The sequence below is a fragment of the Dendrobates tinctorius genome, unplaced genomic scaffold, assembly GCF_039654945.1.
Source record: "Dendrobates tinctorius isolate UK_male_01 unplaced genomic scaffold, ASM3965494v1 ptg000035l, whole genome shotgun sequence".
In the NCBI taxonomy this organism is placed as follows: domain Eukaryota; kingdom Metazoa; phylum Chordata; class Amphibia; order Anura; family Dendrobatidae; genus Dendrobates; species Dendrobates tinctorius.
The window spans coordinates 27,008,152-27,028,821 of NW_027361703.1; the positions used below are offsets into that span (position 1 = coordinate 27,008,152).

The window sequence follows — 20,670 nt, forward strand, 5'->3', positions numbered from 1 at the left end:
AGTCCGGTAGCGGACGTGTACACAGGGCATATTCTTTATTTTTTGATTTTTCCTTCCTCTTAGTCTGAGATAGAGACATCATGACGGAGGGGAGAGGGAGAGGGAGAGGGAGAGGGAGAGGGAGAGGGAGAGGGAGAGAGAGAGAGAGAGAGAGAGAGAGAGAGAGAGAGAGAGAGAGAGAGAGAGACACATTTTATCAGCTTGATAGGCAGAGCGTCGTCCACTCACCCAGAGAAGCTGTAGGTACCGGCTCAGGAGGCTGAGAAGGAGGCTTGTTGGCGTGGCTTCTGTGGCAACGATCCGAGGAACCTCGTCTTGCGTGGTCCTTGGCTGCTGCTGCATCGCCTGCCTGGGGATGCGTGTCCTGCCTTGGTGAAGACATGATTGCACGCCGTATCCCTTTGCCCCAGGCCTTTTGTAAGCCCCTTCATACCTGGTACCTCCCCCTCCAGGTGCGCCTATTTGCGGCTCATTAGTATGCGCTTCAGCGCTGACTCTAGCCGCCCGCGCTCTGCAGGTTAAATCTTTTTTTTTTTTTCCCCCTCTGGAGAGGGCGGGGAGCGCCTCTACGCCTGTGGTGCCGCCCAGCCGCGCGTGCGCTCTGAGCCGAGGAACCTCCGGTAACCCGGAAGTTCCTCCTTACCACTTCCTGCTGCGCTGCATGTGCGTCCTCCTGGACGCTGAAGCCCTTTAGGAACGCCGGAGGCTGCCGTTTTCTCCGGTTCCTGCGCCCCACATGGACCGGAATGGATCCTCCCTCCGGTGTCATGTCATTATCAGAAGAACACCCGGTCGGCGCCACCCGATACCGGTGTTTCTGCCCCGTCCGTCCATACCAGCCGAGGAGGGAGCCGGATTCCAGCACTCCCCCGTTGCTGCCTCTGGACCGGAACCCCTGCCGTTCTCGCAGACACTGCACAGGCGGTTCCTTGGCCCAGGTAAGACTGTAGCGTATCCTGCGGTTCCCCTTAGAAACAGGAAACCAACTGAGGGGGAGAGGCAGACCGCCCTCTTATCTCTGTAGGTTTCCTGTTCCTATGGGCGGATCCCTCTCTCCAAGTGGGTGCTGTCGTGGCGAAGAGTAAAATAGATTTCTTGCAAATTTGTCGCTTTTTCAGACTCTCACTTTCTGTTTCAGGAAACAACATATGTACATAGCCACAATAGTTAGACCCTGACCCTATCCTAGGTACTGAAACATCTTTACAAAAGGTCACTATGGAGGGATGGGAAGCAGGGTCAGCTGTGTTATTACCTGTTGTGGATCCTGTGATATTAGCGGTCTATATAGGTGTTACCTGTCATTGTAATCCTGCTTCTGATAATAAAAGAGCCTGCTGGACACTGTTTATGAAAGGACAGAGACTAGGAGTCTAAAAAAAGAGACTAGGAGTCTAAAAAAAAGCCCAATCATCCGGGTGATAATTGAAAGAATAGGTTTTTTTTTGCTTGTTTTTAAATAATGAGAGTGACATTAAAAAAATGCCAATATTTTATTTTAAGTACATGTACCACAAAAATCAGATTTAAACAATAGGTAATTTTCTAATGATAGCTTCCCCTTATGAAAAAAAGAAATAGTGCTGCATGTTGCGTTTTTTCTGTAAAATGACAGAACCGAGACAGATCGCTATAAATTCAATATGGTCTGTTGGATGTTGCTTGGGTTGGTCATGTGATAAATCCATCCTTGAATAAGTTACATTTTTTGTTTCCCCAAAAACAAACATAACACAGATATAAAAACAGTTAAACAAGGTACGGAAAGTAACTACTTGATAACTCATGATTAAAGAGCCCAGGGAGGTGAGAAAAAAAACTACAAAAATTAGTACTCGCTTCCAGGACTGGCACCACTCTTTCATTCTCGGCGCCTCATACCCCACCCCTCTATTGATCTGCTGGGATCAAAATGGAGAGGGCATCATGGAAGTGTTGCAACTAATCAGTAATCGCTGATCGGGTACATAACTCACATTTTCTCCAAGTGGATTAAACAGTGTTCCTTTTTGTCAGACAAATTGTGAATTCAGATTACGTCAAGTAGCAATCCTGGGCAAAATGAACCTACCTTTTAAAAATTGATGTACCTTTCAAGTGATGTACCAGACGGAAGAGTAGAGAATCAGAGGTTATTGTAACCTGTTGGCTGAATGTATTTTAAAGTTTGTCCTGTAATCTACTAAGCAGTTATTTCTAGCTAAAGGAAGGTGGACTATAGCGAACTTCAATTAAATTGGTGATGGGAAGTCCAGAAAATGTCTCCCCTATAATTAGCTCTTCATTCTACATACATCCATATTGGAGAAACTTGCAGAAACATTTAAAAACAGCACATATCTTTTAATAATATTTGTAACTCTTAGGCTGTGTGCCCACGTTGCTTTTGTTAAGCGTTTCCGCAGCGCTTTTAGACGCGCGTTTCTGCCACAGAAACGCTTAAGTAAAGCATCTCATTAATCATAATTGAATCCGCACATGCTGTGCTAATGGTGCGTTTTTTTGCGCTGCGGAAACGCTTAGCAGAAAAAAACGCAGCATGTTCATTAATTTTGCGGAAACGCGTGCGTTTACGCATACATACAATTGTATTGCAAAAACGCTTAGGAAAACGCATGCTAAAATGCTTAACAAAAGCGTAAAAAATGCTTACAAAAGCGCTTCATAAAACGCATGCGTTTTCCCGGGAAGAGGGCGTGCGTTTCTGCTCAGGAATATTCTGCTTCAAAAATGCAACGTGGGCACATAGCCTTAATATTTGTAGCCCTGGTTCATGTTTTCTTACAATGCTAACGTTTTGATTAATGTATAAATTATAACAGTATAAGAAGCAGTTGCTTAAAGGGAATCTGTCACCTACCCTTTGGCGGGCGATGAAAACGAGGTCGGTCCGGTCTGATGGGCGGTGTTCCCGATATGTGTACGCCATTTTTTGCGCGTGCGCTAAGCATTCATAGCTAGCGCACGCGCAGTATGCTTTGCCCAACTGCGGGCAAAGCCGAAAAGCCGGACTGCGCATGCGCCGGTTAACTAAGCTCCGGAAGTATTTTGCTGTGTTCCGGGGCTTAGTTAACCGGCACATGCGCAGTCCGGCTTTTCGGCTTTGCCCGCAGTTGGGCAAAGCATACTGCGTGTGCGCTAGCTATGAATGCTTAGCGCACACGCAAAAAATGGCGTCCATCTACTCCAATTCTGTAATAACCTGCGGACGGCGGGCAAGGATGGGGAGGCGGCACACATCGGGAACACCGCCCATCGGACCGGACCGACCTAGTTTTCATCGCCCGCCAAAGGGTAGGTGACAGATTCCCTTTAAAAGTAGTTTTACAAAATAAAAAAGTTTAATTCATAAAAACATATATCTTTTTGGAACTTTGTCTCAGCTTAAAGGGTAACAGATGCCAGAATGAGTACAACTAGAATTAAACAGGTGTTAGGCAACATGCCAACCATTTAGCAAGTACATTGTTAATTTCTTACTCTTTTCAACAAATGATGTAACTTAAATCATTCTGATAAGAACAAAACAACACTTCTTATAACAAATGTTGCCATTTTGTGTGAAAGCAAAACCGAATCCACATATAACATTGAAAAACAGAATGTTATGCTATGCTGCAAGGTAACCTGAATGACAAAAAGTTAGTCAACATGGGCAAATGTGAGTGCATGGGAGTTCTGTCAAGTGACTTCTGATGACAGAACATAAGTTCAGAATATTAGAATTTATTTCTTATTTATAGAGCATTTTTGAATTTTTGATAACTTTGATGAGTAACATAATTTAATCAGAGTATTGGATCGAGAGATAAGGTCTGCATATAGGGTAGTGCAACATCACCAATCCTGCCGTTATCGGTGGATCAGCTGACATTCTAGATTATATGTGGGCTTCCGAATCTCCCTCAACAAATTATGATGGAGAAAGAAGCATTCAGCACGTCTGAATTCAGAGTGATGATCCTTTCTTCAGTAGGTATACCGACGCTAGAGGAATCTGGGAGCCTTTTATAGAGCACACAGGAAAGCTTGATTAAGTTGAACTCTAATGTATGAGGAGGAATCGGGAGAGATAAATATCAGCTAAAGTCACCTTGGGCAAATGTGAGCCATAAAGAGCCAGCCAATATAGGCAAATATGAACAAATGATCTTCTTGTCCAGTGACCACTGATGATCTAGCTCACATACATGCCAGTTCTGCATACTGGAAGGGCTTAGTGAGCATTTTTTAACCCTTTTGAGCAACAAGGCATTGCATCAAGAGTTACTGAACTACAGGACAATGGTTATGGTCTATGCTATGCTGATCTGGCTGTGATCACACAGAGTAATTTGAAGTATTCAAAAATTAGAAGAAGTTTTTCAAGTAGAAACCACTTTAGGAAATACTATTTGGGGGAGGGAATTTTATTATCTTGATGCATTTCCTGAAAGGGTTTTAGAGAGTTTTGGATGAGTTTATTAATGAAGCATTTTTTTTGCAGCCTTTTTATTTGACAATGCTAAGTTTGGAGCACATTATACGTATAAGGATCCGCTTTAAAGAAGTGACAAATAACTTTTTTCCCATAAGGCTTTTGTTCATACCTCTTCAGGAAAATAACACTCAAAAACCTTCTTATATAATCTGCAAACTAGATTTCCCACTGAACTGAACAGGAATAGTTTTCCAATCATTTGTGAAGTGGTTTTTGAGGAGTATTTTGGAATGGATTCACTCCCAAAAAATCTACTAAAACAAAAAATCTGTGCGAACTTAAATGGAATCTGTCACCCATATTTTGTGATATCATGTAAAGATATCACCCAATTGCGCATCCCATAAGGATTCTATTAGGGCTTTTGCCTCCCCCCAACCCCACACCTTTGAGGCATAAATACCATTTTTATCTTTTTGGGGATGTATGTAAATCGCCGCGGTCCGATGGGCGTGGCTTAGTCACCTTATTCCCCCCCCCTCCTTGGCTTGCTGCACATAATCTTCATCTGTAAATAGCACAGATAACGTCGGTTTCCGCGCTTGCGCACTGTAAAGGCCACCGACGCCTGCGAAGTAAGCATATAATCGCTACTGCGCATGCGCCGGTATTTTCCAGCGTGGTCTATGCCCCCGAAGTCTTCACATGCAGGACACTTCCGGGGCATAGACCGCGCTGGAAAATCCCGGCGCATGCGCAGTAGCGATTATTTACTTTGCCCACAGTTGGGCAAAGCATACTGCGCAGGTGCCGGTGGCCTTTACAATCCGCAAGCGCGGAAACCAACGTTATCTGTGCTATTCACAGATGAAGATTACGTGCAGCAAGCTGAGAAGGGGGGGGGAGGCGACTAAGCCACGCCCATTTGACCGCACCGCGCAATTTGCATACATCCCCAACAAGATAAAAAAGGTATTTATGCCTCAAAGGTGTGGGGTCGGGGGAGTCAAAAGCCCTAATAGAATCCTTAAGGGACGCGCAATTGGGAATTGGGTGATATCTTTACATGATATCACGAAATATGGGTGACAGATTCCCTTTAAACCTATTTTTTTCTGAAATATAAAACAGCCTTGAAAATGTTATAATAAATTGTGGCTAAGCAGTTGCTATGTGTGTCCCTATACACGGACTCGATCTTTATGTTGGACTACATATGGCAGTTTAACTCAAAGCAATATAAAGTTTGACATATGTCTCTGACGGTTACATTGTGCAGGTCTTTATTGTGGGGCATTAAATAAAAAAGCCTTGAAGAAAAAAAGAAACACTTGCCTTTCTTTGTCTTCTTTCAGCAGCAACAAGTTGAGCCGTCATCCTCTCCTGCATCTTCCTGCAGTGTGCCATGACAGCTTCTAAGATCGTAAGAGGGTTGCTACAAATTGGTTTCTTCTCTTTATCAAAAGCACCTGCTTCACAGTCTCTCTGAAGTGCAAGGAATGGGTCACCAAGATTGAATCTTCCATATCTTTCTTGCACAAAAACTTCCTTTCTTCGTGCCTTAAAAATAGAAAACATGGCATTAAGTTAAACCCAGTATACCATGGTAACGTACTGTACGTACAACCAGGATTCTAGTCTTTCGTGTACAAAAGACTAAAGGCCCTGTCACATTAAGCGATATCGCTAGCAATATCGCTATAACGTCACTGTTTTTTTTTACATTATAACGATATTGCTAGCGATATTGCTATGTCTGATACTTACCTCCAACCGCTCCCCCGCTGGTTATCGCTGATCGCGCGAGAACGTCCTGGGCTGTTTCTTGTCGGCCGCTTCCTGCTGGCGCCGACGAGCGACGCATGGACGTGGGCGGGAGGACGTCACATCGCCTCGTCTGACAGGTAAGTAGCGACCCCCGACCCCTGCTATGTCGCTGGTGAGATCTGCCTGTGTGGCAGCTCACTAGCGACCACTTAGCGATGCACTAGCGATCCTGACCGGGTCATATCGCTGGTCGGGATCACTGGTGCATCGCTAAGTGTGACAGTACCTTAACTAAAAAGGTGTTTCTGAAAAACCATCATTATCCATGCCATTAATCAGGGTTAACCAACCACCCATTCACAGTAATGTATACTTGTAAACATTTGCACAGGTTCCACATTTCTCTATATTATTAGGATCATAACAAAAGACCTCTGTCATAACACCTGTTAACCTAAAAAGACTAAAGCAAAGATAACATAATAGATACCCAGAAAAAAGGTGCAGCTGCTGTGGCTCAGAGAATAGAGAAGCCTACCACAAGGCACAGGATCAAGAATGCAGATGCATAACAATTACCTTTCAGAGTTTTGTATCATTTGCAAATGTTGAAATTCTACTCTGTATGCCATCTACAATGTCATTAATAGGTATTTAAAAAGAAGAGGGCCCAATACTGACCACTAAGGTACCCCCACTGTTAACTGTGAACCAATACGAGTGTGCTCTATTAACAACCATCCTGTGTTTCCTATCCCTGAGACAGCTGTTAACCCAGATATTAATATTTTATTTAATGTTTATTTTTTTCGTTTCTCTTTTCAGGTCATGATCAGTATTAAAATGGAAATTAGTAATCTTGCAATTTTCACACTGGCTATTTTAGACTCATTAGCAAGACGCAGAATTACAATGATGGGTAATGCCTCTGCACCCAGCTGATAACACAGGTTCTATCAATCAATCACAATAAGCAATGCTACACCTGCTCCCCATCCTTTCACAATGCCTTTTGCATCATTAGACACTTCAATATAAAACATATCAGCATCTGACCATTGTGGCTATCTACATGTCTTATTTCCAGAAACAATACAGGTTAACATCTAAAAAAAAGTTCTGGTGTCCTGTGTGAAAATTTCAAGGTTTCTTTTGAAACCATAACGTGGCAAGTATTTTTAAACACTTTTGACAATGTTTTTTTTTTTTTTTTACACTAGGTCACACATGACCCTTCTCCCAACAACCTTTGCACTTGCCAATATTATGGTTCCCCCACAAGAAAGGATCTAAGTGACTCTATTGATGCTAAAGTACATGTGAATTTTAATCTAGATTATTATATTGGAAAAAACACTGCGCAAAAAAATACACAAACACCTGTTTAAAACAATAGGTCATTTCCAATAACACATTCACTTTAAATGCAATGTTTTAGGTATAAAATATGATAGCATGCAAGTTACAAATCTAAAGCTAAAACACTAATTAGCTCATAATTTTATTATTGTATGGTCATGTTTTTCACAGCAAGAGAAAAAAATGCTATTTTTTTATCCTATTAGTAGATTTTTTTTTTATTATATGTATGCTTCTAATCAGACCATCACTGAAAAAAAACAAAATAATTCCAATATATGAGTTTTCACAGTGAAGGTCAGGTTAAATTCTCACTCTGGAAGGGAATTATAATACATCTGCATTGAAGCATTACAATGAAACACTTCAAAGTGCCCTGGATGAATTTGCACCCCCTATAAATAGAACACCACAACACAGACGGCGACAACCCTGGCACACGGTGCAAACACGTTTCCTGCAGCGGTGCTCCAGGTGCACCGAACGTCTGTGGAGAAAATCCAATCTACACGAAGATTTCATCCATTTTAAGTTTATGCTTAGAACATACAACACTGCCCTTCACCTCTCCAAACAAACCTATTTCAACACCCTCATCACCTCACTGTCCAATAACCCGAAACGTCTCTTTGACACTTTTCATTCTCTACTCAATCCAAGAGTACAGGCCCCAACCACGGAGCTCCGAGCTGACGATCTGGCCAATTACTTCAAAGAAAAAATTGACCAGATCCGACAGGAAATTATCTCCAAATCCCCTCATACCATGCACTGTCCTCCCTCCCCCACTCACTCTCTGATTTTGAACCAGTCACAGAAGAAGAAGTAAGCAGGCTCCTTGCATCTTCTCGCCCAACTACTTGCACCAGTGACCCATTTCCGTCACATCTCCTCCAGTCCCTTTACCCTGCTGTCACCCCTCACCTAACTAAAATATTTAACCTCTCTCTCTCTTCTGGTATTTTTCCCTCCTCATTTAAGCATGCCATCATACATCCACTACTTAAAAAACCATCCCTCGACCAAAACTGTGCCGCTAACTATAGACCTGTCTCTAATCTTCCCTTCATCTCTAAACTCCTGGAACGCCTGGTCCACTCCCGTCTTATCCGCTATCTCTCAGAAAACTCTGTTCTCGACCCTCTCCAATCCGGTTTCCGCTCTTTACACTCCACTGAAACTGCCCTCACTAAAGTCTCTAATGATCTGCTAACAGCTAAATCAAATGGTCATTACTCCATGCTAATTCTCTTCGATCTCTCTGCAGCATTCGACACTGTGGATCGTCAGCTCCTCCTCACTATGCTCCATTTCATTGGCCTCAAGGACACCGTTCTCTCCTGGTTCTCCTCCTATCTCTCCGACCGCTCCTTTACTGTTTCTTTTGCCGGTTCCTCCTCCTCTCACCTTCCCCTTACTGTTGGGGTTCCTCAAGGATCGGTTCTAGGCCCCCTCCTCTTCTCCTTGTACACTGCCCCTATTGGTCAAACAATCAGTAGATTTGGTTTCCAGTACCATCTCTATGCTGATGACACCCAATTATACGCTTCTTCTCCTGACATCACGCCAGCCTTTCTAGAAAACACTGGCGATTGTCTAAACGCTGTGTCTAATATCATGTCCTCACTATATCTGAAACTGAACCTGTCAAAGACTGAACTCCTGGTGTTTCCTCCCGCTACTAATGTAACTACACCCGACATTGCCATTTCCGTGTGTGGTTCCACTATTACTCCCCAGCAACATGCCCGCTGTCTTGGGGTCATACTTGATTCCGAGCTTTCCTTTGCCCCCCACATTCGATCACTGGCTCGCTCTTGTCATCTGCACCTCAAAAACATTTCTAGAATTCGACCTTTTCTTACTTTTGACTCTGCAAAAACTCTTACTGTTTCTCTTATTCATTCTCGTCTCGACTATTGTAACTCTCTTCTAATCGGTCTCCCTCTTACCAAACTCTCCCCTCTCCAATCTGTCTTGAATGCTGCAGCCAGGATCATATTCCTCACCAATCGTTACACCGATGCCTCTACCTTGTGCCAGTCATTACACTGGCTACCCATCCACTCCAGAATTCAGTATAAACTTATTACCCTCACCCACAAAGCCCTCCATGGCTCAGCACCACCCTACATCTCCTCCCTTGTTTCAGTATACCACCCTACCCGCGCCCTCCGTTCTGCTGATGACCTGAGGTTAGTATCCTCAATAGTCAGAACCTCCCACTCCCGTCTCCAAGACTTTACACGTGCCGCGCCAATTCTTTGGAATGCACTTCCCAGGTCAATACGATTAGTCCCCAATCCCCACAATTTTAAGCGTGTCCTGAAAATGCATTTATTCAGACTGGCCTATCGCCTCAACACATTAACCTAACCTATCCCTGTGTGGCAGAGCCAAAAGTTTTACCATAACCAGGTTCCCAGCATCATGTTCCCACATGCTTTATGCATCCATTAGCCCTCTGTGTCTGTACTGTTACACACTTAACATTATGGCTGGTCCATACAATCAGAGCAACTGTTACCACCCACCTTTCGTGTCTCCCTCTTTCCTCATAGACTGTAAGCTGGCGAGCAGGGCCCTCACTCCTCTTGGTATTTGTTATAATCTACTGTATGTGATTATTGTTATGCTGTAATGTCTATTGTCTGTACAAATCCCCTCTGAAATGTAAAGTGCTGCGGAATATGTCGGCGCTATAAAAATAAAATTTATTATTATTATTATATTATTACATATGCATTTAGAAGAGCTGAAGTGAGCACACCATCTGTCAACACAGACTTGTTATGCCATTATTAAGTTTAATCATTTGCCAGCCAATTCTGGTCATTAGATTTTAGAATGAAAATATTGCTTCTTTAGTATAAATGAGCCACTCTCCCTTATCTCATATTTTGTATTTATTATTTGACATTTATCTTGTCTGATACGAATGTAAAGTGCTATAGAATATGCTAGTGCTATTTAAAGATTATCATATACCATCTTCTTATTGCTAAAATGTATAATTTCCATAAATATTTATGTGGTTCAACATCACTGGAGGGAGACAACACTTTTGCTCATAATTAACAGAGATGAAACTTATAGGGAAGTAGTCATCAGAAAATGACCTATTGTTTAAATCCGTTTCTTTTTTTGTTAAATGGATTTTTATTTGTTTTTTGTTTAAGAGGTCATTTCCCAATGATAACTTCCTTTGCACAATGTTTGTTTTACTTAAATAATATGTCATGAAGAAATGACCTATTGTTTAAATCTGGTGTTTATGTTAATTTCCTTTTTGCTTTAATTTTTTTATGCATATTGTTTTAGATTTGTCGTATCACTTTCTATATTACAAAAATAAACTTGAAATGAAGCAATTTTCACACTGACCACTAGGCTTATTATATAAGCCCACATGCACACGGTCAGTATTTGGTCAGCTTCTGGGCAGGGGAGGAAGCAAAAAGAAGCAAAAAAGCGATGATACAGGTAGCACAGAATGGATCACAGCTGCTTTTTTGGGAGATAAAGCATTTCCCTGCCTGTTTTTGAAAAGTGTTATACTTCCAAGAAAGAATCAGCTGTGATCCCATGCTGTAATGTCTGTATACTCTTTTGCATCCTCCCCTGCCCAGGAGATGTGGTATGATCAGACCATGTCCCCGTACGGTTAGACACAGCCATTACACTGTACACAGCAGGGGCACATTTAGGCTATGTGCCCACGATGAGGAATAGCAACGTTTTAGACTCCGAGCATTTGCACTGTGTCCAAAATGCCTAAACTCATCCGCGGTGCGGGTTTACGAGTTGCAGAATGTTAATTTTGTCGGCGGAGACGATAGTCTCTACTGCATAGTTTCCCCCATAGCCATTCATTAGATGCACTAAATCCACATAGTTCACCAAGAACATGCGGATTTACCTGCGTGATTAGAATGCAGCGTTTTGAGGGCAGCAGAAATATGATGCGTCCAAAACGCTGCTATTCCTGATTGTGGGCACGTATTCGTATAAAATTATCTCAGTAAAGGAACTTTTTTTTTTTTTTAAATACATCAAATTGTTAATATTATTATTCCAAGATCTATTGATAAAAAAAGACGTGGGACCAACCCCCTTAATATAAAAATTAGATTTAAAAAATAAGTAATTTTTAGTGATGAGTGAATAGCATTGATACTCGGGTTTTCCCAAGCATGCTTGGGTGTCCTCGGAGTATTTTGGCGTGCTCGGAGATTTAATTTTCGTCGTCTCAGCTGCATGATTTGCGGCTGCTGGACAGCCTGAATACATGTGAGGAATGCCTGTTTGTTACGGAAATCCCCACATGTATAAAGCTTGTCCAGCAGCTGGAAATCATGCAGCTGAGATGACAAAAACTAAATCTCTGAGCATATCCAAAATACTCGGAGACCACCCGAGCATGCTCGGGAAAACCTGAGCAATGAGTATACTTGCTCACCACTAGTAATTTTCTGATAATACATTCCTTTTATTGAATATCTCTGACTACAGCCACTAATTGAAAAAAGTCTAGAAATGAGATTTCGGAGTTTCCTTAAAGGGGTTATCCAGGACTAGATTATGTTTTCACTATGAGCCTAGGAACTAATAGGCTAACTACCTGCCTGTACTGGGCTAACAAAATAATCCCCTAAAATATATATTTTTATTTCAATTACTTAAAATTTCAAAAGAAACCCCACACGAAAAACAACCAAAATTCAGTGCCAATATAAAAAAATATTAGGTGGTACAGGTTTGTGTGACGTAGACAGTCACACCCTGTCGACAGAGCAGCCCAAAAGAGGAAAAACTGCTCTGTTGTTGTGGAGCTGTCCTGTCCGTGACTGCTCTGAGCCAGTGCTGGATAGAACATGCAGGTAGCTGGGGGGGCGTGGCCTAGCTCACAGACATGTGAGACCGGTTTCTTGGGAGCTCTGAAGGGACACCTCAAAATCCGACTTTTAACTCAACTTCAGCAAGCCATCCTGTCTCCAAATATCTCTCAGAGTCCTTCTGGCACTATGAGGATACTTTTGGCTCCAAAAGTTATCATCTAAATCAACTTTTGAGAGAAGATAGGTATAGAGGCCCACATCCTCACCAGACCTCACTTCTGGGCCTGCCAGTACTTACAGCACAGGATTTCTACCTTAAGGACCCCTCAAATTCTGCATGGCATCACCGATGAGGCATCTATCTGCAACCCCCAGGACCCCCTAATCTTCATCTGGGCTCCAACAGAAGAAAAAAGCCACAAAAAGAGAGAATTAGGCCGCCGCCAGCTGCAGATCGCAGCTGTGACCCTGCGTCGGAAGACCGGGACAACAGATCCTCACAGCGGTTCTACAACGATTCAGTGGTGAAGAGGACGAGTGACATCTCAGCTGTGACCCCTTCTCAGGAACTGGGACGGCGACTCAGACTGTGGCTCCTTTGAGAGAACGGGGCGCGATTGTGAGTATAGCGCTCACCGACTTCACCCCTTGCCACCCCCTTGGGCGACTTCTCCAGCGGTTTGACTACCTCCATCAGCTCCCGGAGCTTTGCCGTGCGGGGCTCTGTGGTCACAGCTGCGGCGCCTCCAGTGCGTGATAAACCCCTCCCACCTCCACCGCAGCCGGCCCTTGTTCTCCCCGGCAACCCCGCTGCGTCTCTATAACTCACGCAGCCTGCTCTTCCCTTCTGGAGCTGCAGGGACATCTCCAACTCCCTGTAGCAGCGGCGGAGAGGCTCACTAGCTGATTACAGGCGACCGTCTTCAGCTTTGAGGGGAGAGCTTCCTTTACATGCAAGCTGCGATCTCTGCCTATAAAACGTGACGCAGCTGCGGCGTCTCCGGGAGCGTGGGGGAAACTCCTACTTTTGCTTTCGGTTTCACTGTAGCCGACTCCCGCTCTCCCCGGCGATGCCCGCTGCGTACTTATAACTCTCGCTGCCTGCTCATCCCTTCTGAAGCTGCGGGGACTTCTCCATCCTCCTGTAGCAGTGGTGGAGAGGCCCACAGAGTATATACAATTTACAGTCTTCAGTCCCATATAAGGGATCTCTTTCTGCATCAAAGTTGCGACCTCCAATCACAGCACCTACATCCACGGCATCTCCTAAGCTGTTTACATATACTTTAACAGTAAATTGATTCACAGGTGACTGCTCCTGGGTCACAACTAGTTCTTAGGACCTCATTGTTCCGAGCGACGCTAGGTCCAACTGTGATAAGGACCTACTTACATTAGCCTAACAGCACCTGGTGATCTCTGTTGCGACATCCTTTGGGATCCTATTTTAGTTCGCAGCTGCGATCTCAACGATAATTAAAGAACCTACTACAACCTTAGAAGAGACCCCAAATTCTGCATTGGCATCCCTTCTGGACCTAATCCTAGTGTCTCCGAGATTAAAGCACTTAAGATGTTGCACCTAGTAGCCTGAACTATTATACTGAAAGTTTCGTTTATACACCTCTTGGGTCAACTCAGCTACTTTGTGAATCAATATTGACTTTCTTGTGGAATTTACCTTAATTCTAGTATATTCCGTGATTGATTCAAGTAAGGCTGGTTTCACACTTGCGTTTTTTTTCACGGTATTTTAGCGCTAAATAGCGCATGCGGTTTTTTTTCCTATACTTTGCATGGGATGCGCTTATGTGCGCATACACATGCGTTTGTACGCGTTTTTCCGCGCATGCGTTTTTTTGCGGTATGCGCTCGGGCGCACAAAATGCAACCTGTTGCATTTTTTGGGCGTCCGACTTGCCTCAAAAAAACGCATGCGCGCGCAATGCGTTTTTTTACAGCAAGACACCCATTATAAGTCTATGGTGAGCATATGTGCGCATTGGCATGCTTATGTATGCGTTTTTTTGCACATGCGTTTTTTTTTTTACCATTAGTTTAGACAATGGAATTTAGGGGTTTGGGTAGAGTTAGGGTTAGTTAAGGGGGTTTAGGGTTAGGGTTATGGTTAGGGTTAGGATCAGGGTATGGTTTGGTTAAGGGTTAGGGTCAGGGTTAGGATCAGGGTATGGTTTGGTTAAGGGTTAGGGTTAGGGTCAGGGTCAAGGTTAGGGTTAGGATCAGGGTATGGTTTGGTTAAGGGTTAGGGTCAGGGTATGGTTTGGTTAAGGGTTAGGGTCAGGGTTAGGGTCAGGGTTAGTAAAGTCATGGTTTGGGTTAGTGTGAGGGGCCACCTAATGTTTGGAAAAAACGCAAACGCGGTAAAAACGCACTAAAAACGCATACAAACGCATAAAAACGCTGCGTTTTTTTCATGCATGCTCATAAAAATGCTTGAAAAAAACGCAGCAGTTGTATGCTTTTGTATGCGTTTTTTCAATGCGTTTTTTTGCGGGAAAAACGCGCTGCAAAAAAAAGCAAGTGTGAAACTAGCCTCACTGCTACATCCGTATATCATGTGAATAATTCTGGTAACCTTTAGTGATTCTAGTGTTTTCTAACCCGAATTTTATTCTTGTATATTTCCTCATATTGTTATCACTCTGTAGAATTGTACTGCAGCAATCACTTCTCTTCTTGTTCTGCCATCAATCCAGCCAAGACGGGTAACCCAAGACAAAGAGGTAATTTTGTTAAAATTTAGAGGGGAGTACACGAATTTTACTTAACATACACACAATGAAAAATTCCAGGTCACTCGTAAAGTCTAATACCTCATCTTCCCACAAACCATGTTGAAAAAATTACTATTCAAACGACCAAGCTAAGGTCCTTAGTCCACTCAAATCTAGGTCTCCGCTAACAAGAGAGGAGATTCTTTTGGGATCTAAACTCCCGAGTCAAAATAGGCCTGAAACCACCCACTCTAAAAAGAATCTACTATCCGATGAGATGGACTTATCACTCAATTCCAAAAGACAGACCCCAGGGTCTTGGGGAGAGAAACACTCTGCCTTATCTAGAGAAGCCTCAGAAGAGGATGAGGATTCAAGCGATTACTCCCCTAATATTAGTCCAGCTAAAAATAAGCCTAGACTGGACGCTCCCCAACAAGATTATAACTAAGGCTGCGTGCACACGCTGCGGATTCCGCTGCGTTTCCGCAGCGCTTTTGGCCGCTGCGGACCCGCAGCAGTTTTAGCTGCGGTGTACAGTACCATTCAAATGAATGGGAAAAAAAAAACGCTGTGCCGACGCTGCGGAAAAAAACGCTCGGATTTGCTGCGGTTTTGAATCCGCAGAAAGAATTGCATGTCAATTCTTTCTGCGGAAACCGCTGCGGGTTCCTATCTCCACCATTGTGGAGATAGTGAATCCGCAGGACCAAACCGCAGGCAAAACCGCAGATTATCTGCGGTTTTTGCAAAATCCGTGCGGATTAATCCGCAGCGGATTCCGCAGCGTGTGCACGTACCCTAATTTTCCTCCTCTCTCTGCGTCCAAAGCTGGTCAAACCCTCTCTATTGATAACATTGAACATCTAAATAAACTAACGGATAATATTTATAAGAAATTTGAGCTTCGTTTTAATAAACACGAAAACAAAATGGATAGAGCATTGGCCAAATTCGAAATGACACTTGCAGAACAAGAAAAACTAATTGTAAGACTAGAAAACAAAGCCACAGACTCTACAGTTGACATTGAATACCTGTCCTCAGAAATGCAAAAACTTAGAACGAAACTGGCAGACTTAGAGGACAGAAGTCGCCGCAATAATTTTAAAATACGTGGCATACCTGAGGACATTGCACAAGAAAATCTATCTGCCCATGTAAAATCCATTTTTCAAAAAGCTATACCATCACTCACGGAATCTGAATTGATAATAGATAGGATCCATAGGCTGCCACGTCCATCAGGGATCCCAATTGAATCTCCTAGGGATACAATCCTTCGAATTCATTTCTTTAAAACAAAAGAGAAAACTCAGCAATACCTAAAGTCAGAAGACCTTCCCAGAACCCTTTCAAGGTCTAAAGACTTCTGCAGATTTATCCAAGGAAACATTGGATCTACGGAGGTCCTTCCACAAAATCACTGCAGCCCTTAGGGATAAAGAGATCCATTACACATGGTGTTTTCCCCTTAAGTTACTAATCTACTTCAGGGGTAAAACTATACCAATATTCTCCCCGGAAGAAGGGGCAAACTTCCTGAGATCTCTGGCTGAGCCTTCCCACTCCAGGGACAATAGATGAATAGTTTACTCACTTAAAGTACTGTCACACTTAGCGATGCACCAGCGATCCCGACCAGCGACATGACGCAGTCAGGATTGCTGGTGCATCGCTAAGTGGTCGCTAGTGAGCTGCCACACAGGCAGATCTCACCAGCGACATCGAAGGGGTCAGGGGTCGCTACTTACCTGTCACACTAGGCGATCCTGACGTCCTCTCGCCAGGCTCCACGCTCGTCTCGCCACAGAAAGCGCTGCAGGAAGCTGACGACGAGAAACAGTCCTGGACGTTCTCGCGCGATCAGCGATAACCAGCGGGGGAGCGGGTCGTAGGTAAGTATCAGACATAGCAATATCGCTAGCAATATCGCTATAACGTCACAAGTTATAGCGATATTGCAAGCGATATCGCTAAGTGTGACAGTACCTTTAAATAGGTTCTGCTTACATCAAGCACACCTGGCTTGCTTTACCTCAACAATGAGGTTCTACCCAAAAATTCCCAACCACGTATTATACCACCATTAGGTTAGAAGTACCTTTCTTTTGAGCAAGGAACCTATTGGTGAGCTTTACACAGTTCTTCTGGTTCGAGACTCTCAGACTACAGTACTGTAGGCATCTAAATTCATTGTTTACGCTATAAGTATACTGTTTGGTGCACTCCGTGCTTGAAGTTGGTTGTTGTTTATTAAGGTTATTAAATTTCCTACAGGACAAGTTCTTGAGTGATTGGTCATATCGACACTTTGATACTCAGCTATCTGGCTGATATCTTTGTCACATACTTGTGATAGCTGTATAGATGAGTATCAAACTTATCACATACAATGTAAGAGGGCTAAATAGCCCCCATAAGAGGTTCCAACTCTGGAGAGAGCTTAAGAAGTCAAAGGCTGACATTATTTGCGTCCAGGAGACGAAGTTTCTGGACGGTAACCATCCATATTTTCACGACAATGGGTTCCCCCATATATATGAATCTAATAACAAGAAGAAGGCAGGAGTCCTTACAATTATTAAAAATTCGGTCCCATTTGAATTCCTAGAGGAGTATAAAGACGACATGGGCAGATACCAGATCCTGGTATGTAATATAAATGACCAGTTATCCACCATAGTAAATATTTACGCCCCGAACCATCAACAAATTAGGTTCCTCAATAAGTTGCAGAGAAAACTGTCTTTGGTGAGAAAAGGTGTGCTACTGATGCTAGGAGACTTCAATGTGGTTCCCGACAGGCTGGTGGACTCCTCCTCGCAAACAAGAACTGAAGCCTGTAACTTGAATGACCGGCTTTTCAGAAATGAACTCTATGACATATTCAGGTGCATAAACACCTCGTCAGTAGAGTTCAGTTATTCTTCAGATGTCCACCAGACTGCCTCAAGGATAGATCGGATAATGGCTGACATTTTTTCTCTTCAAAAGATTAACAAGGTAACTATAGGAGATAGATCAATATCCGACCATGCTCCAGTCACAGGAGAACCAACGTTAGGTCCCCTACTGAACAATAGACAATTATGGAAATGAAATTCCAATTTAATTCACGATCCTATCCATAAAAATTCAATCAAATAGTCCATAAATAATTATTTTAAGGAAAATGGCCCTGACTCCACCACCCCATTCACAAGATGGTGTGCCCATAAGGCAGTCCTCAGAAGAGTGATTATCGGCATATTATCCAAAGTAAAAAAAAAAGAAAATAGAACCAAGGTTAAAGAAATATAGGACATAATTAGAAACGAGGAAAAAGCTCAATTAAAACTCCTATCACCCTCTACCTTCATACAAACAGAGCTACTAAACCTCCGACAACATCTTAGAAATCTACTCTTCTCTTCATATGATGCTGCCATCAAATCTTCACGTTATAAATACTATACGTCCCTCAATAAAGCAACAAGGTACATGACAAATCGCATAAAAAAGAAGCAAATTCATAACAGAATAAACAGATTAATTACCGATAACTCCATTCTTTCTCACCCACAGGATATAGTCCAAGAATTTTCTAAATATTATCAAAAGTTATATAATCTAAAATTATACCCACAACATCCCCAATCATCAAAGACGGATATTGAGTCATATTTAGCATCAATCAACCTCCCAACTCTTTCGCCAGATGACCTCAATTTCCTAACTTCCCTATTCTCTAAAAATGAGATTGAAGACACCATAAAACGACTTCCTCAACTAAAATCACCGGGTCCTGAAGGCTTCAAGAATGCTTATTACAAAGCATTTAACAATATACTCTCCCCTCATCTAGCAGATACCTTCAATTGGGCAGCAAAACATGGTTCATTTCCAACAGAAATGCTGGAAGCGTCAATAACACTCATTCCAAAGCCAAAAGGAGATCCGGAAAAAGTAGGTAGGTACGGACCTAAAAATATATTCGAAAATAATTGCTAGCAGACTGAGTACAATTTTGCCCTCCCTAATTGGAAATGATCAGATGGGGTTTGTTAGGGGAACACAACCACCAGATGCTACGAGAAGGGTCATCAATTCATTGAGAATGGTTGCTCTTACAAAAACTCCTACGGCCTTTATTTCTATGGATGCCGAAAAGGCCTTTGACCGCCTGGGATGGGTCTTCCTTGAACAAACCTTACGTAAATTCGGTTTTAACAATAATTTAATTACCTCAATAATGGCCTTGTACTCAAACCCAATAGCTAAGATTGTTTCCAGCAACCACGTTTCTGATGTCTTTCTAATCACGAATGCACCAAACAAGGCTGCCCATTATCCCCCCTTTTGTTTATTTTAGCGATGGAGCCAATGGCCGAACACATCAGGCAAAACGATAAGATAAAAAGGCTGATAACAAAAAATCGTCAGCACAAACTAAATTTATTTGCTGACGACGTTATTTTGACCCTCACGGACCCTGATAATTCTATTCCAGAAGCCTTAGAGGAATTGAAAAAATTTTCGGCCTGCTCCAATTTCAAAATTAACGAAAGCAAATCGAACATTCTCCCCCTTAACCTTAGCAACCAACAAATAAATTCAATTAAATCTATCATCCCTCAATTGGCAAACTAAAAATATTGAATACCTGGGAATAATTTTAAATAAAAACCTACGTGATACAGTACAAGACAATATAAAAAGATTAACGAAGTCGTTGAAAAAGACTGCTCTATTTTTAGAGACAGGGACCTATCATGGTGGGGTAGGAATTTCACGGTCAAAATATTTATACTCCCTAAGGTACTGTACGTCCTGAGGTGCTTACCCCCGTTTCCAACTATTCAATTGACAAATCTCCAAACTATACTAAATAATTTTATTTGGCTAAACAAAAAACCAAGGACATCTAATACAGCCTTGTATAAAAAGAAATTGAGTGGAGGAATGGGAATACCGAGTATTTTGGCTCACTACCATACAACACTATTAAAACAAAATTCTCAATGGTTCAATCAAGAAAATCCACCAGCATGGTTGGATTTAGAGATTGAGCTTAATAATAACTAGCATCCAAGGGTCATTATGTCAAATACCATCTTTAACCGTACATTTGACTGTACAGCACATCCAATCTTTCAGGCTCTCTCTTTGGCTTGGAAGAAACTCTCCACTCCAAAGAGAGGAACAGCTAAAAAGTTAATCCTGAAAATCTTACCTCTCACACTAGTATACTCAATAATGAAACTAGATCTCCCTGTAAGGTGGTCTGAATTTGGAATTAAAAAACTGGGGGACATCTCCGACGGCAGAAAAATGTCACCCTTTAGTGACTTAAAATCCAAATACAAAGTACCTTGGTCTATGTTTATGGAATATCAAATATTAAAGGACACTATCTTAGATTTCTTACGGAAAAGACCAATATTTTCGGAACCTTCTGTTAAAATCCTGAGTAATGTAGGCCACACAATATTCTGGAGCCACAAGTTCATATATGACAGTTTTAACCAGGACTCCTCTCTCACAAAAGATTCATATATGCTAACATGGG

General features: G+C 42.5%; 1 protein-coding gene across 2 annotated transcripts in view; it reads right to left on the reverse strand.

Moving 5' to 3' along the window:
- The window catches only part of CTTNBP2 (cortactin binding protein 2), a 218,321-nt gene that overhangs the window by 140,588 nt on the left and 57,063 nt on the right, over positions 1–20,670 (reverse strand). For both annotated transcript variants that reach the window (XM_073573356.1, XM_073573355.1), the window contains exon 3: positions 5,756–5,980. In XM_073573356.1, the coding sequence (XP_073429457.1) occupies positions 5,756–5,980 (225 nt within the window). The remainder of the gene's footprint in view (positions 1–5,755; positions 5,981–20,670) is intronic.